This window comes from Emericellopsis atlantica (genome assembly GCF_019669845.1).
Source record: "Emericellopsis atlantica unplaced genomic scaffold F5Z01scaffold_4, whole genome shotgun sequence".
Lineage (NCBI taxonomy): Eukaryota > Fungi > Ascomycota > Sordariomycetes > Hypocreales > Bionectriaceae > Emericellopsis > Emericellopsis atlantica.
The window spans coordinates 749,466-764,449 of record NW_025764706.1 but is presented as its reverse complement, the minus strand read 5'-3'; the positions used below and the strand labels follow the sequence as shown (position 1 = coordinate 764,449).

General features: G+C 55.7%; 2 protein-coding genes across 2 annotated transcripts; one reads left to right on the top strand and one right to left on the bottom strand.

Annotated features, from left to right (window-relative positions):
• Window positions 1–3,807: 3,807 nt before the first annotated feature.
• F5Z01DRAFT_616782 (amino-acid permease inda1) lies at window positions 3,808–5,667 on the top strand (the record flags this gene model as incomplete). The annotated part of the gene is made up of 3 exons (XM_046260934.1): window positions 3,808–4,113; window positions 4,170–5,348; window positions 5,407–5,667. The coding sequence occupies 3 exons, from the start codon at window positions 3,808–3,810 to the stop codon at window positions 5,665–5,667; spliced, it is 1,746 nt and encodes a 581-aa protein (XP_046121547.1).
• Window positions 5,668–6,002: 335 nt separating this feature from the next.
• On the bottom strand, window positions 6,003–8,597 carry F5Z01DRAFT_404717 (uncharacterized protein). The gene is made up of 4 exons (XM_046259520.1): window positions 8,417–8,597; window positions 8,094–8,297; window positions 7,893–8,046; window positions 6,003–7,845 (listed from the first exon to the last, which is right to left on the bottom strand). The coding sequence occupies exons 1-4, from the start codon at window positions 8,498–8,500 to the stop codon at window positions 6,404–6,406; spliced, it is 1,884 nt and encodes a 627-aa protein (XP_046121546.1). The 5' UTR covers window positions 8,501–8,597; the 3' UTR covers window positions 6,003–6,403.
• Between the last annotated feature and the right edge of the window lie 6,387 nt (window positions 8,598–14,984).

Genomic DNA, 14,984 nt, shown 5'->3' with positions numbered 1-14,984 from the left:
TTTTGACACCAGAGTCGTGGTCATCCACTGCAGCCGGTAGTGATAAGCGAAAAGTCAGGACATTGTCCTCTCATCACTGGGATCATTGGGATAGGATGCGAATGCCAGGATCGTGTCGGAAGGATTTCACATGCGCGCCTAGGCCCATTCTGAACGACTGTCCGTTGACGCAGAAGGGTCGCCCGCGCCAAGGCTAGTGATCGTGCACTGTGCGCGCTTGGCTTGAACCCCTTGGCAGTTGGTCAGCCAGCGGTGGAATCATTGCAGCAGATAAGTGTGTGGTCAGATCACAAAAGCATCCGTGCTCACGCGCTGACGACTGACGAGGGATCACCGCCTCCAGGTCGCAAAGTGAAGCACGCGACCACCTGCCCGCGCCTGAACAGTGGTGGCGACATGGAGTATACAGAAAATGTCAGACACGCGCGCAGTCAAGCGCTCAATGGCTTGTCGCCATGTTTGGCGGCTGGGTTTTCACGCCATCAATCGAACATGAAACCTCTTAACTTGTTGAGTCCAACCGGAGGCTTGAACTAATTACTCGACGCCGGACGGTGAACCCGTAACCCCTCACATTATTTAGACAGCCGCTGATTGGCCACTTCATTGCGGGTCCCTGCCGATAGGCCATCAGCCAGTCAAGAGGCCTCTCGCTATCAGGAAGAATCGAGTGCCGTAAATTAGAATGCTTCGAGAACTTCTCAGCATATGCAGAAGGCTCACTTCGGGCCGTCTGTGCTTGAGCCGGCTGTCATACCTTAATTCATCTGCCAAACTCGAATCTCCAAACCTCCTTTTTTGCCTCGACTGTCGTCAACAACTCCATGCGAGGCATCACCCGTTGACAGCAGTTTGCGGGGGAATTGACAAATATTAACTTCATGCCTGAAACTATTACGTACAAAGTCTGGGGAGCCGACTCTGGGGCAGGTCCGATGCGATGGAGCTGACAAAAAGAATCCAACATCACCTTATACTCTGGGGAAAGCGCTATTAGTGAATATACTGTACGTAATTCCTTGTAATTACTATGGAGCAGTGTTGGAGCTCAACACGACATAGGCATCTTGACCGTCTTCGCTGTTTCACCGTGAGCTTGGACATCTTTTACGAAGCTCTTGTTTCTGTCGATAAACTGGGAATTGGCCTTTGCTCATGTATTTCTGCCTATTTGGGCTTGCCAAGTGACATGGCGAATGCGTCCTGCAGGGCCCTGGGAAGCGCCGAGCGGCATATTCTGAAGATCTCGAATACGTTTAACAGATTCGTACGTAGTACAAGTAGATCACGCAGTGGTAAATAATCAAACACTCTGAGGAGAGTATGGGCCAATACAGCGCCATTCAGGCGCCAGCCGCGCGTGCACGCATAGTTTGCCCCGCTGGCTCACCGTTAGTCTTGCGCGTCTGAGCATGATACTACCCGCTCCTCAGGAGGCCGCCGTCTCGCGTGATAACGATGGGCATCGCCAAGGCGGCACAGTGACAGGAGCTGGTCGCTTGCTGAACCCTATCAGAGACTATCCGCTGCGCCGCATCCGAGACTCCATGCATAGTCCCTCAACGCATGCTTCTCGAAGCATGCGTGGCTTCTAGCGCCCGAGTTCTGTCACCACGGGGAACCTGGACTGGCAGGCTGGACCTGGACCTGGATCTGGACGAATCATCCCTTCAGGAACTACTCGTCACGACATTTGGGATGGCTTGGTCGAGACTCCCGACAGACAAATCAGATTGTGGCATGGAGAGCGCAACAAGTCCTTGTCTCAACCAACGAGTCCCGCTCGCTCGCCCAGCGGCTGACCGTTACGCAGTCGAGTCTTTGTGCAACTACGGACGTACGGAACGCTGCATGTATGTACCTTCGCGCCATGAACATTGAAGCTGGCCCCTAGCAGACTGCTGTCGCATTCGGTCCTGCGGTAAGCGCATGGCAACTTTAACTCTAATTGCCTGCACTGGTGACCGTGGCCAACCCAATTCTGGGAATTGATCACCATACTGCTCGTGTGCCTTGACGCCAGTCGTAGCCGTCGCCGTGTTCATGCCCATGGCAGGTACAGTAATAGCCGTCCCCTCGAGGGACATGTGCGACAAATTAGGCGAGGACACACCTCGGCGCCTCGAAGTCACCTAGTCGGGCAGGTGGCAAAAAAAGAAGCCCGGTGGAAGAAATGGAAGCCCCGCCAGACCACCCTCCCAGGTTGAGTTACCTCACGAGACGCGACAGCCACACTGATAAGCCTCCTGCTATTGGAGGGGGGAAGTGGCCTCCGCACCTGATAAGGCCTCGGCGAGAGCGACAAGACAGGCCACACAGACGGGTAGCGATCTCAGATCCATGCAGCCTCCTCAGCATGTGCTGACACTGTGGCGTCGGCCAAGGTTTGCAACGGGGAATGCAGCAGGCCTTGCGCTCACAACGAGATCGCACGCTTTATGGTTGATTTGGGTTCGACCAGCGCACTCCATGATGCGCGAATGCCAGTAATCATACCGTCACTCCTCTTTCCCCAGATTCCCCGTTTCTTCGCTGCATTTCTCTTACGTGACCAGAATTCCTCGAGTGACAGACATGTGGAGGCGGCCGACAGATTAATTAGCACGGCGCATTTGTCGTGAATAATAAGCTTCGCAGCGACGCAGCGGCCTCCGCACCTCTTCCAGTAAAGTGTTCTGGAAGTCTTCCCAGTTGGTGCACCGATACCGAGCTCCACCTCGACCGATAATCACCATTGGACAACCCTCGGAACAAGCGCGCAAACAGTGGCGCATCCTTGTACCGGGTCGGTAGCTGCTGACTCGAGTTTCGCCGAGAATTAGGACGGGGTCCTATGCGCCGGTACGTGGTGATACCTGACAGTTGCTGTCAGCAGCCTAGGAGTAGATTGCCAGGCAACTGGTTGGGTCCCCATCCTCCACAGGACCAACCTCCAACAACAAGCCACTCGAGAGGTGTGGAGGGTCCCAGCCGAATGTCTTATCTCTGTGGTCTGTATCCGTAGACGTATGGAGTCTATGGACTATGTGGGCTGGTCGGCACCGGATCCGGCCAGAGACATTGCGAGTCTTCATTGCTGTGGTGCTGATTGTTGACGAGGCCGACGGCACTCCTGGCACAATGTTCGTTGTCGTTTTGTTGGACGAGAATTGGGACAAATGCGCGTATGGAGTATTTGGGTCGTATCAACAGCTCGTTCAAGTACCCTATCTAGGTAGGCAGCACGCTCCTGTCCGTTGCAAAAGGCCCGCCCAAGAGAGGCAGCGTGCGGCAACCGCACTGTCCATATCCGCCCACCCAATCCAATCGCCAGTCCTGAGTCCTGACGGACCGGCTGCAAGGATTATGGATGCATGAGCGGGCTGCATGCACCATTTTGTCCCTCCAGGGTCTGGTCTGGCCTGGCCTGGCCCAGGGATTCCCGAACGCAAATCTCCTCCCCAATCTCTCGCGTTCCTCCAGCGCAGAGGCGGCAAGGACCCACCACACTACCCCGGCGCGGCGAACAGCGCTAGCCCACGCTCTATCGCACTTGCCATATGCGTGCGAGACGCAACTGCAATCGCCTGCGTTGCCTTGCTTCGAGGCAGGTAGGGAAGGTAGGTAGGCAGGTAGGAAGGAAGGCGCGCCTGGAGCCCTCTCTCCGTCTCGCTCTCTCTGGTTTATAATAAGACCAGCTCTTGCCCCCCTTCCCCCTCTCCCTCCCTCCTCTCTCCCAAGCTCATCTCTTCGACCATTCCCTTCATCCTTGGCAGGTTGACAAGACGTCCCCGTCTGAGCACACCACCAGCCACTCGACTCACCACCATGTCCTCCAAGGACTCTTTCCCCGTTCCCGATGGCGGCGAGAAGGGTGTCAGCCAGGTCGCCGGCGTCGCGGGCGCCGACACTGCCCCTATCGGCCCCGGCGAAGATATTCACAACTCGTACGCCGAGGAGAGCTGGGCCACCCGCAATGGTCTCAACCTCGAGTCGTTCAAGTGCAAGCACTATGGCCACGGCCTGGTCGAGCTCGATCGCTCCATGAAGAGCCGCCATCTTCACATGATTGCCATCGGTGGCTCCATCGGTGCTGGCTTCTTCGTCGGTTCCGGAGGTGCCCTCTACAAGGGCGTTAGTACTTGGCTGTCTTTGTTGTCGCCGTAGGCCAGCTCGTTAACCAATCTTAGGGACCCGGTTCTGTTCTTATTACCTTCATGATCGTCGGTGTCATGATGTTCAACACGGTCTTCGCCCTCGGTGAAATGGCCGTCATGTATCCTGTCTCTGGTGGCTTCTACACGTATTCGACCCGCTTCATCGACCCCTCGTGGGGTTTCGCCATGGGCTGGAACTATGTCTTCCAATGGGCCATTGTCCTGCCTCTCGAGCTCGTCGTCTGCGGTATCACCATTGGTTACTGGAACACCGACATCAGCCTGGCTGTGTGGGTCACCATTTTCCTCGTCGCCATCATCTTGATCAACATCTTCGGTGTCCTTGGGTACGCCGAAGAAGAATTCTTTGCCTCCATGTTCAAGCTGTGCGCCATTATCATCTTCATGATCGTGGCCCTGGTCCTGGTTCTCGGCGGAGGTCCCTCGGATGGTCGCTACAACGAGTACTGGGGTGCTCGCTACTGGTACGACCCTGGCGCGTTCAAGAACGGCTTCAAGGGTTTCTGCTCCGTCTTCGTCACGGCTGCCTTCTCCTTCTCCGGCACTGAGCTGGTCGGTCTGGCTGCTGCTGAGTCGCGCAACCCCGTCAAGTCTCTTCCTGGTGCCATCAAGCAGGTCTTCTGGCGTATCACCCTCTTCTACATCGTCGGCCTCTTCATGGTTGGTCTCCTCGTCAGCTCGACCGATCAATCCCTTCTCTCGGAGGCCGCTTATTCGGATGCCAAGGCCTCGCCTTTCGTCCTCGTCGGTAAATACGCCGGTCTCAACGGTTTCGACCACTTCATGAACGTGACCATCCTGGTCTCCGTCCTATCCCTGGGTGTCTCAAGTGTGTACGGTGGCTCGCGTACTCTCACTGCTCTCGCTCAGCAGGGCTACGCTCCCAAGATCTTCACTTACATTGACAAGTCGGGTCGCCCTCTGTACTCTGTCATCATCATCTCCGCATGCGGAGCGCTCGCCTACATTAACTTGACCGCTAGCGGTATCACCGTTTTCAACTGGCTGCTCGCCCTTTCGGGTCTTGCCGCGCTCTTCACCTGGGGCTCCATTTGCCTTGCCCACATCCGCTTCCGCAAGGCTTGGGCTTACCACGGACACACTGTCGACGAGATTCCGTTCCACGCTGTCGGCGGCGTGTACGGCTCCTGGCTTGGTCTCTCTCTCAACATCATCGTGTTGATTGCTCAGGTATGCTCTTGCTCTTCCGCTGCACGTCGTGTTCGACCGTACTAACATACTTGCGCAGACCTACACTGCCATCGTCGCTGCCCCTGGCGAGCCTGGCTTCGGTACCGCCGAATCCTTCTTCCAGTCATATCTTGCCGTCCCCGTCGTCATCGTCTTCTGGATCATCGGTTTCGCCTGGAAGCGCACTGGCTGGCTCCGCACCCACCAGATGGATGTCGACACGGGTCGCCGCGATCTCGACTGGGATGCCATGAACGCCTACCGCGCCAAGGTCGCCTCGTGGCCCGCATGGCGCCGCATCTTGCACAAGGTCTGGTAAGATCTTGTGCCTTTGGCGCGCTATGATATCTCATCTCATCGAGGGTTGGATACTCTCGAACGCTTCATGTACATGTATGAATGGTTGCCATGAGGCTCGTTCATGACGATGATATATTGCTGTACAATTTTTAGTACTAGATACCATTTGATATTATGTCATCTTACCAAAATCTTGTCATGGTTGTGCAGGCGGCTGTGAAAACGTTTGCTTGATTGATACAGTTGCGATGCGGGCATCTTGGGATTTTATTCAGTTCAGCCTCGCCGTGTCGTCCACGCCTTTAGTCACGCGTTCCCACTCGTCACGCCCTTTGCGAACAATTTGTGGGGCTTGTCATGTCAAGAAATCCATGATATTACCAAATTGAAGTGGGAATACAATTACATGATGCCCACAAAGGCCCTCCTTGCAAGGTCCTTTTGAGTTTTGATCCGTACGGGCCGATGTTAACCTCACCGCGGTTTGTTCTCGTCAAGGTTGTAGCATACCACGTGACATTGCCCAAGCTTCCAGAAGCCAGCCAGCCATCTAATGTCTAAGGTATACTAGCCAGATCGATACCTGGCTCGCCGCAGCTTGCGGACGTGGCTTTTCGGTTCTTTTGTAACTGGTGGGCTTGCATGCCACATGCGCGGCCCATCGTTGACGGAATGGAATGGTCACAGTGCTCGACACTTGGATAAGCATGACTTGTCGACATGATTGAACAGAAGGGTAAAATTCCTGGTACTCATCATCGCTCCACCATGGTGCGCGCGTCGCCTACTGCGGCGCGCGCCATCTTCTTCAACACCGTCCGTTCGTCTGCCTCGCGGTAGCGATCCCAAGTGTCCAGGCCCTCCTTGGCCTGGATGCTCAGCGTCTCGTAGCCCTGCTTGATGACGTCGGCGACCTGGACTGCCGTCAGGTTGCTGGGCCTCTTCTTGTTGCCGGCGTTGTCGACGAGCATCTGCTTGTAGTGCGCGCTGACGTTGATGAGCGTGTCGATGGAGTTGCTTCCCCGGTTGGCGAGGCGGTAGTTCTCCTTGAACTTGGTGAGGACGTCGCCGGACTCGACCACCTTGTAGAAGAGATCGTCGTAGGCGGCGGGCGTGGGCAGGAAAGCCTCGCCCGCGGACAGCGAGAGGGCTACCAGGTTGACGACATGGTCAAGAAGGGTCTCAATGTGCGTGAGGTCTTTCAGGTCGGCCGTGTACTGGGTGAGGAAGCGAATCATGGATAGCAGGGAGCGGAACAGCTCGGACCAGTGGTACCTTAGCCTCGTGCGCGAGCGGGACAGGTAGGATATGATGCGAAGCATGATGCCGACGCAGAGGGTGTATAAGTTCACGTCCAGGCGTTTGCGGAGGTTGTGGTTGACACCGTCCACCATGACATCCAGCAATGCCGCTGCGATGTTCCGGTCGCCCTTAACCAAGGGCAGAAACGGCTGGCGGTGACGACACAGGCGTACAGGTGTGCTCAGCTCGTCGCTGCATAGCTTCTTGCAGATGACGGGGTCCTCGACTAGGAGGCGGAACACCATCAGGTTGAGATGAGCGTACGACGTCGCCCGCGCCGAGAGGTGGGCGTGCTGTAGGAAGTAGGATGTGAGGGAGAGGTAGCTGGAGATCGGTTGCTCCTCGCCCTTTTCGCTCGTTAGCGTTACGAGGTTGAAGCAGAAGAGCTTGTTGGCATGGGCAAAGTCGTAGGCTGAGAGGAGCAGCGCAGCGTTGGGGCCGGGCAGCTGCGTGAACATGTGCTTGGCCGTCTCGGCATCGTATATGGGCTTCTTCTCCGGCTTCGGTCCTGGCGCAATGAACCCGAGGCCTATCAGGCTCAGCGTCCTGCTCAGTGTCCAGCCCTCGGGTATGTCATCCTGGACCTCGACATAGTCTGCCCTGACGGCCTGGCACGTGTACCCGACGCATCGTATAATTTTCTGTATCGTCGCCTCGTTGACAAAGTCGTTCAGGCGAAGCTGGTACGGATTTTGGAACTCGAACTTGTTGTAGTTGGCGAGCAGCCCGATGAGGGTGAAGGGCTCGAGCACGGGGCCTGGCTTCTCGGAATCGTGAACGAATTTCATGATGGACGGGAACAGGTCCCTGTGTATCATGTATGTGAGAAGCGTCGTCTGGTACGCTCCCGCCGTCGTCGCCAGGAGGACCTCGACGGCCTTGTGCCGCACGTCCACTGCTTCGTTAGTCGGAGTATTAGGGTGCTTCGCGGGCTCGTCATACGGTTCTTGCCATTTCTGATGATTCCATCTAGCGTTCCCACGAAATCTGTGAATATCGTATCGATGTAGTCGAGGCCGGCGAGGACTGCGATGGCGTCGGAGCTAGGTTGGGGGTATTTCTTCGAGAGCACACTCGAGAGGAATACGCTGAGCGTCTGTCCCTGTCAGATGTCTTCTTCCAGACTTTGTGTGGACTGCTTACATCTAGTGCATTGGAGGCCGCGCCAGCGTGCCCGCCTTTCAACGTCGCGACAGCGCGCGCAAACAGCTCCCTCGTCCTCCCCTCGAGCTGCAGCATGTCCGAGGGCGAGACCTCGTTCAGCGTGGCCCGAAACGCATGTCGATCCGGCTTGAGCAGAAAGAACTCTTTCCAAAATCCCTCTGACTTGTCCACGTCGTCGTCATCCTGGTGTCGCGTGCGCGGTCAGCGGCGGGCTTCGGTGGTCGTCGTGGCAGTTTCTGCGTACGTACCTGGGAAAGTCAGACGGGCGCGTGCCAGAGAGAGGGAGAGAGAGGCAGGCGAACCTTGAAGAGAGACTCGTAGAGACCGACGATTTTCGGTGTCAGGACCTCAGGCTGAGGCTGCCGCGTGAGAGGTGATGACTCCATAGGGAGTTGTGTTTAGGTTTGGGAATGCCCATGTGGTCGGACTGGATGGAGGCTGATGGCGTCGTCAATAGTCGTGGGGCGCAAGTGACGTGCGCCACGACGCTCAGCCCAGCAGCGGTCAGCGCATCGGTCGCGGTCGACACTCAGAGCTCGAATATGATCTGTGATCATGTCAATTCGAGGCAATCTAATAGGCAGGACCAGACTCATACTTGTTGTCACTCACATGCACATGTGGTTCGCAGATGCTTGCAAGCAAGCCCCGGGTTGTCAAGCCTAACCCACCTGATGAGCGCATAAAAGGGATCACCAGCGACACCACTCGATTGAACGAGCATTTTCCACCATCAATAAGAACTCACGCTGTAAAATCCATCATAGGGAACAAATTTCCATGGCTCACCTGTCCAAAGCTTCACAATTGTGGCCATGCTTCGCAGCCTGCCGTATAATACAGGGTAGATAGATAGCCTTGGGATTGAGCAGCGAGTGGCTGACCAAAATCCACAACCTTGGGCAACGCCATTAACTAGACTAGAATCAAACGATAAATATTGTTGTTGCTAGAGATTTGCTGTATTAAAGCTTAATTGTTGCCAGTCAGACCGACAGCAAGGGCCGGCTGTGCCCAGAAAGGTGCACTCGGACACACCCATCATGCCTTCGATGGCTCAACAATCCGAAAACTTGGCATTGTTCCCATTCACTGATCAACAAGCCCTCGGACCTGGAATACCGTCGATGGTTTTCCGCCTTACGAAATGCAACCGAACATGGCCGGCTCGCGAACATTGTACAGACAGTGTCATGCCAATTCCACATGTCGCCTGACCCTAATCCTTAGATCCGTGTTGACACTTCGGGGACTGGCACATCCCTGCCTGTCAGACGTGCTTTGACAGTAACAAGTGGACACCAATAATTGGCGTCGAGTCGCCGCGACTCGCGAGAGAGGAGGTGCAATGGCCGTCAGTTATCATTTTATCAATGAGCACTGGAGTCCTGAACAGCTTTGGCCAGCTCGTAAAATGGCCGGACATCATTTTCGCGTTCCTCCGCCCCGTATCGAATCTGGCCAGGACCCCCGACCAGGTGGGCTTGTCCACAGTCCATCCACTCTTTCTGGGGCGTGCTGGGGCCAGGATTGTTGCATCAATAGCAGGCTTGCAGGGAGCTGTCCATGGGTGACCGCAATCCGCCCAGTTCTGTGCTTGCATGTATACCTAGCTTGCGAGGTGGCAGGCTTCATCAGGGTGCCTCCAGATTTGCTATTATCTGGCTGCAGCCGGGCTGGGCTGTACCGATCGAAGCGAGACGATCTATCGCAAGCAGGTTGTGCTCTTCGAATATCTCAATTGTGATCTCGAAAGTGACGCTTTTGCTGAGAACCAATGCGGCAAATGGGTGCTTTGGTGCATTCATGTGCGTGCGCCAGTGTCGTCGGAGTCCAGGTACGTACTCGCGCCTCGAATGCATGTCTGATGGCTAATATGCTAGGCAGATAGGGTCTTGGACAACCGTTGACACACGTGTTGGCCGCGTGCGAGGGTAAGCATTTCGTTCACCTGGCGTCACATGATCGTTCGACCCTCTGCGCCGACAGCGTCCCCTGGTCGTTGATCCTCTTGGTCTGGCCTCGTCATTTCTTAACTGTCATCTGGCCTCGACAATGTTCAGCGTGGATCAACTGGGGGTCAACAAGTGTAAGCGGAGTCGCGGACCGCAGATCACAACAGACATTGACGCACACGTATCCATACGTATAACAGAACCGCTCGGGTATATGTCATCCACCGACAGATGCGTCAAAGGTGCGTCCAACGTAGCACGTGCAATCTCTCAGTCGTCGTAACAGCCAGCAATATGCCAATCTCACAGTTAACGCCGCTCTCGACTGGAGCTGTGGAACCCTGTCTTAATATGAGGTAGACCATGCCCTCACAATTCAGCCAACGTAGGGTTCTTCTCGGCCAACGTCTAGATCTCAAGCGGTCGACCCCAGCCCCCACGCTCAGCCAAGGGTCGAAGAGATGATCACGTTGAGAGCTGGCCTCGGCTTCCGACTTCTCATAATGGCCACTCACTGTCTGCTGCTCGCAGTCCGTATGTCAATCACCTACGAAAGGTCCGTTAAATTGGCCTCTCGGAAGACGGACCCGCATCATTCTGTCAGACCGAGTGTGATCGATCCCGACTGTGTGGTTACACATGGAGCAGAGTCCAACCGGTCCGGATCCGTTGTTCCAGGCACAGGGTCGCGCAGCCATCATGAGGGCCCAAGATGGTTAGGTGGCCATCCTTGAACAGACATTGCGAAGCTAATTAACAGACCACCAGCGTCGCAGCCGATCATTCTTGAACCCAGCAGCAAATTAGCAGGACTTGCGAGCAAGCCGCGTCGGCCCCAGTGGGAAGGGAACGATCCGGCCTTTGGGAATCCGCTGAACACCTTGTGCCGACAAGACACATGCTCCGCTCTATCACTAATTAGTGATCGCGCCGTCGTACTTGCTTTTCCTCAGCCTCAGGACGAATTGGCTTTGAAGGAACCGGAGCCGTTCGTTTCGTCAAGGCACTAAGAACTAATAATTAACATTGACGATTGCAGATCAGACCCCCATGAGCGGCTTCAATCTGCAACCTCAGCAAGGCTCCATCTTTCGAGGTACCGTCTGTCAGGACCACCAATGGGCTTCAATGCCGCCTGCAGTAGCTCCAGTCGCGACTGCCTAGCGCGCCACGCCGCCGGCACCAGCAAAGGTGCTCACGGCAGGGCTAAAAACCTCTCGACCGACTTCTCACTAAGGTAGGTAAGGTAACAAATACGCCGGCAGAGGAAAGAGGAGACATCTGGTTGCCACCGTCGCGGGCCAGTCCAAGGGCCGATGGCGACCCGACGAAGCATGGCGCAACAGCGAGAAGCTAGACTAGTTATTAGCAGCCAACGCGTGTCATCCACGGGCAACGCACGCGTCCTTGAGACAACTTCAAATAGGTCGTCGGCACGCAGTAGGCATATCCTGATCAGTACTCTTCTTGAGCGCAACGACCGACGCCGCCTTCATCTCATTCGAAGGCCTTTCCGCCTGCCTCAAGCTTCGTATTGTACCGGCCGTGCCTGAGCATCGAACGCACTTATCCAACAGTTTGAGATCAAATACACCATTGTGTAAAAAGGCCGTAGCCCACGAATGCATCTCGAAATCTCGGGTTCAGAGTGGGTCATAGCGGGAATCCGAGGGTAACATCGACAGACCCCATTCCAGTGCAGTACGCCGTCGTCAACCGGCAATGGTCGACGAATCAACTGCCCACAGCAGAAGCTTCCAGGTCCAGGATCGACACCACAGTCGCCGACCTCCTATGCGATGACTGGACGCACTCGAATGGGTCGAGAACAGCTTCGTTGTCTGGAAAGATCCGAACTTGCGTACGTAGTCAAGACACGATGGCTGATTGAATCGACCTGTCGCCGTGCGCTTGTCTCCATCGAACGCACAATGATTAGCAGGTCAAAGCTTCGAGAGCAGGCAGTGGCGGACCGAGCCCAGTGCCTCCGCGGTCCAGGTCTGGACGAACAGGTGGTGCAAGGCCGCAAGGCTGCAAGCCTGAAGGCTGCCTTGGTCCGTCGCAAGTAACGTGATGTACCAAGGATGCATTGTGCAACCAACAATAACGAGCCAACAATCCTTACGAACGATCTTCCCGCTCCGGCCAAATGGCAGACCGGACCAGGCGACTAGGCGAGAACTAGTGAATGCTGAGTGCCGGTCATTGCTGGAGCTCGCAGTAATTCGCTTGCGAGACCGACGCGGCGCTGAGATCGTCGCGAGAGCAGTGAATATGCACTTTGAGGACGCTGTCGCGTGTGCGCCAGGTCTTCGTATAGGAATGCGGCGCTAGCCCAAGCATACGGATACAGAATGGCCTTTGAGTTTGCGCGTGCCGTCGATAGTGGTTCGACTACCTCTCCTGAATAGGAATCGCGGAAGCCACCGGACACGCAGAGGAAAAGCTTTGAGTATCTGATGCTCACCTGTGTCTTCTAAACCCAGGGCGCGGCTCACGGTCTCTATGTGAAGATAGGGCGTACTTGTCGGTGCGTCATGTAACCGAACAGAGCTCTGTAACTGTCAACCGTCGGGTGAGTCGGTGACTGGCGATTCGTTACGTGGACGTTGTTGGGTGGGACGGGAACAGGGACAAGGTGCCGAACTGCTGATGTCACCCCGTCAGCCACCGCAAGCTCTCCTCTCTCGTGGGTCTGTGGGTGGAAAAAGTGGATGGGCGAGCATCGGGGACGCGGAGTGATCCAGAACACGACGCGGGTGAGGCGGACAAGGAGTCGAGGACGCCGGGCGAGCTGGTACAAGTAATTTGTCAGAGAGCAGCCCGCCTCAAATCTGACGATGGCTAAGGTAAGGTAAGGTATGATGCCTGGGAGAGGTGTGCTTCCTTCCTCCCAATTGTGTCTCCAGTCCTACCTGACCTACCTAATACGCACATGCTTCGAGACCATGCGACGAGAAGTGGGGCCTTGCAGCCTAAAAGGCGAGTGCCTGACATGCGAAATGCAGGTAGGTTCCCCGAGGCACACCACCTGGCGGCAAGAGCACCCACACAACCTCCTCACTTGGGTGATTGATGTTGGTGCCGCGACGACGCACTTTGCGTCGCCAGCAGTGTAACCATCAACCGGCAATGCTGTGAGTGGTACGGATAGAGCTTCACTCAACGGCAGCAGAGACGATTGATTGAGCTACATACAGCCTTTGCCTACGGTAGGCCGTGCTGCGAGACACGACACATCATTCGAGGCACACAAGCTGCGGATTGCCCTGGAAACGGGCTCATACTCCCCCCTCTTCACATAACTGTTCCAGAAGACCACCGTGTCGGCCATATCAATTGCCCGTGGCAGACATAGGTCAGACATGGCAGGAGATCGTGGTTGGGCCATGAGTTGTCCATTGTGATCGCCGCTGTCTCGACCTTTGTTACGTAGTCAAACCGGCTCGGACTCTCTTCGATTCGTGTCTGAAGCTACGTATATGCAAGCTACGTATACCTTATGCATCACACTCCGCCAGCTGTCACAGCCTTTTCAGACGTCAGTCAATCAATCAATCAGTCAGCAAGGGAGCAATATGATCCTACATCCTGAGTCCGACAGTCACTAGCGCTCAGCAAGTTCTGCGAGCCCAGCATGACGACGACAAGCTGCGCGGCTTTTACAGTACTATTAGGTCGAATGGACGATACCGCAGCTTTGGGTCCATTGGCGTCCAACATGAGTTATTATAATTTATCACCGGTTGGCTCTGGCAATTGATGCGCCGCGGAAGATGTGATGGGATCCGGGAGAAAGTGCCATGGTCCAATAGACCACGGCCCAGCCCATCCCTGCCAGGGCTTGCGAAGCTAGACATGGACAAGGGAAGCTGCCCCTGGAGCTAGCCACCCTTCAGTAGCGCACCCGCTAAGCAGCCCCTGCTCAAAGAACCTTTTGGTCCCACTCCACGTCTGCATCTGCGGCTTCATCACAACGACGGGGTGCTCGCATCACGACGACGGAGTGGGAGTGGGGGTGAGACCGCCAGGGACGGACTGAGAGTGAGAATCGACTCTTGGGTTGCTGCCGGGGGGGTTCATCCACACAACCACACTGCTGCGCCCGCCAAGTTTAAGGGCCCAGGTTCGAGAATAACACCTCGTCCATCCCCGGAAACCCGTCCTTGGGTGAGATTTTCTTCTGATCGATCTTCGTCTTCTTCTCCAGTCGCTTTTGCATGCCTTCGAGGGCGAACTACACCATTCTATCGGAAACTTGATTGCAGTATACGCTCGCTGTGCTTGGAGCATTCTTTCATTGCTCGCTCGTGTCGATTCCGCAGCTCCCTGGCGACTGCCCAACGCAACACATAGGGCGAGGCCGACCATCTCACGAGTCACGGCATCAATTGATCCCCCACCACAGTCTAAGTAGGTAAGCTTCAAGAAGATTCAACAGCTGGGATCGTAACGCGTGCGCTTTCCTGGAAAGAAGAAGGACCGGTCGTCGTGGGTCGAGGAACTGAACGTCATTCCTGCCATCTCCCATTCCTGGCCCCTCAACCCGTCAGGACCGCCTTCCTTCCATTCCAGCTCCAGCCCACCACAACAATCGACAGACACAGATCGCGTCGTTCCCCATCTACACATTGTCAATGGCAAGCGTTCTTCTTCTGACATTGCACAACTAGCGCTGCTGCAGCACTACAAACTCCCTCGACACAAGATACATGCCCCCGGCCGGGCCGCTGACGATTGCGAAGCCACTTAGTCTGGCTTCAGCTTACGCTTCGATGATCTGAACGATAAAAACCCTTTCATCCACAACATGCAGGACAGCGGATCGAATCGACCCAGCCTACAGGTCGCTCCTCTCGCGCTGAATCGACTCAACCACGGCGGGACTCAGCAGTACCCGTACATGCAATCCGAG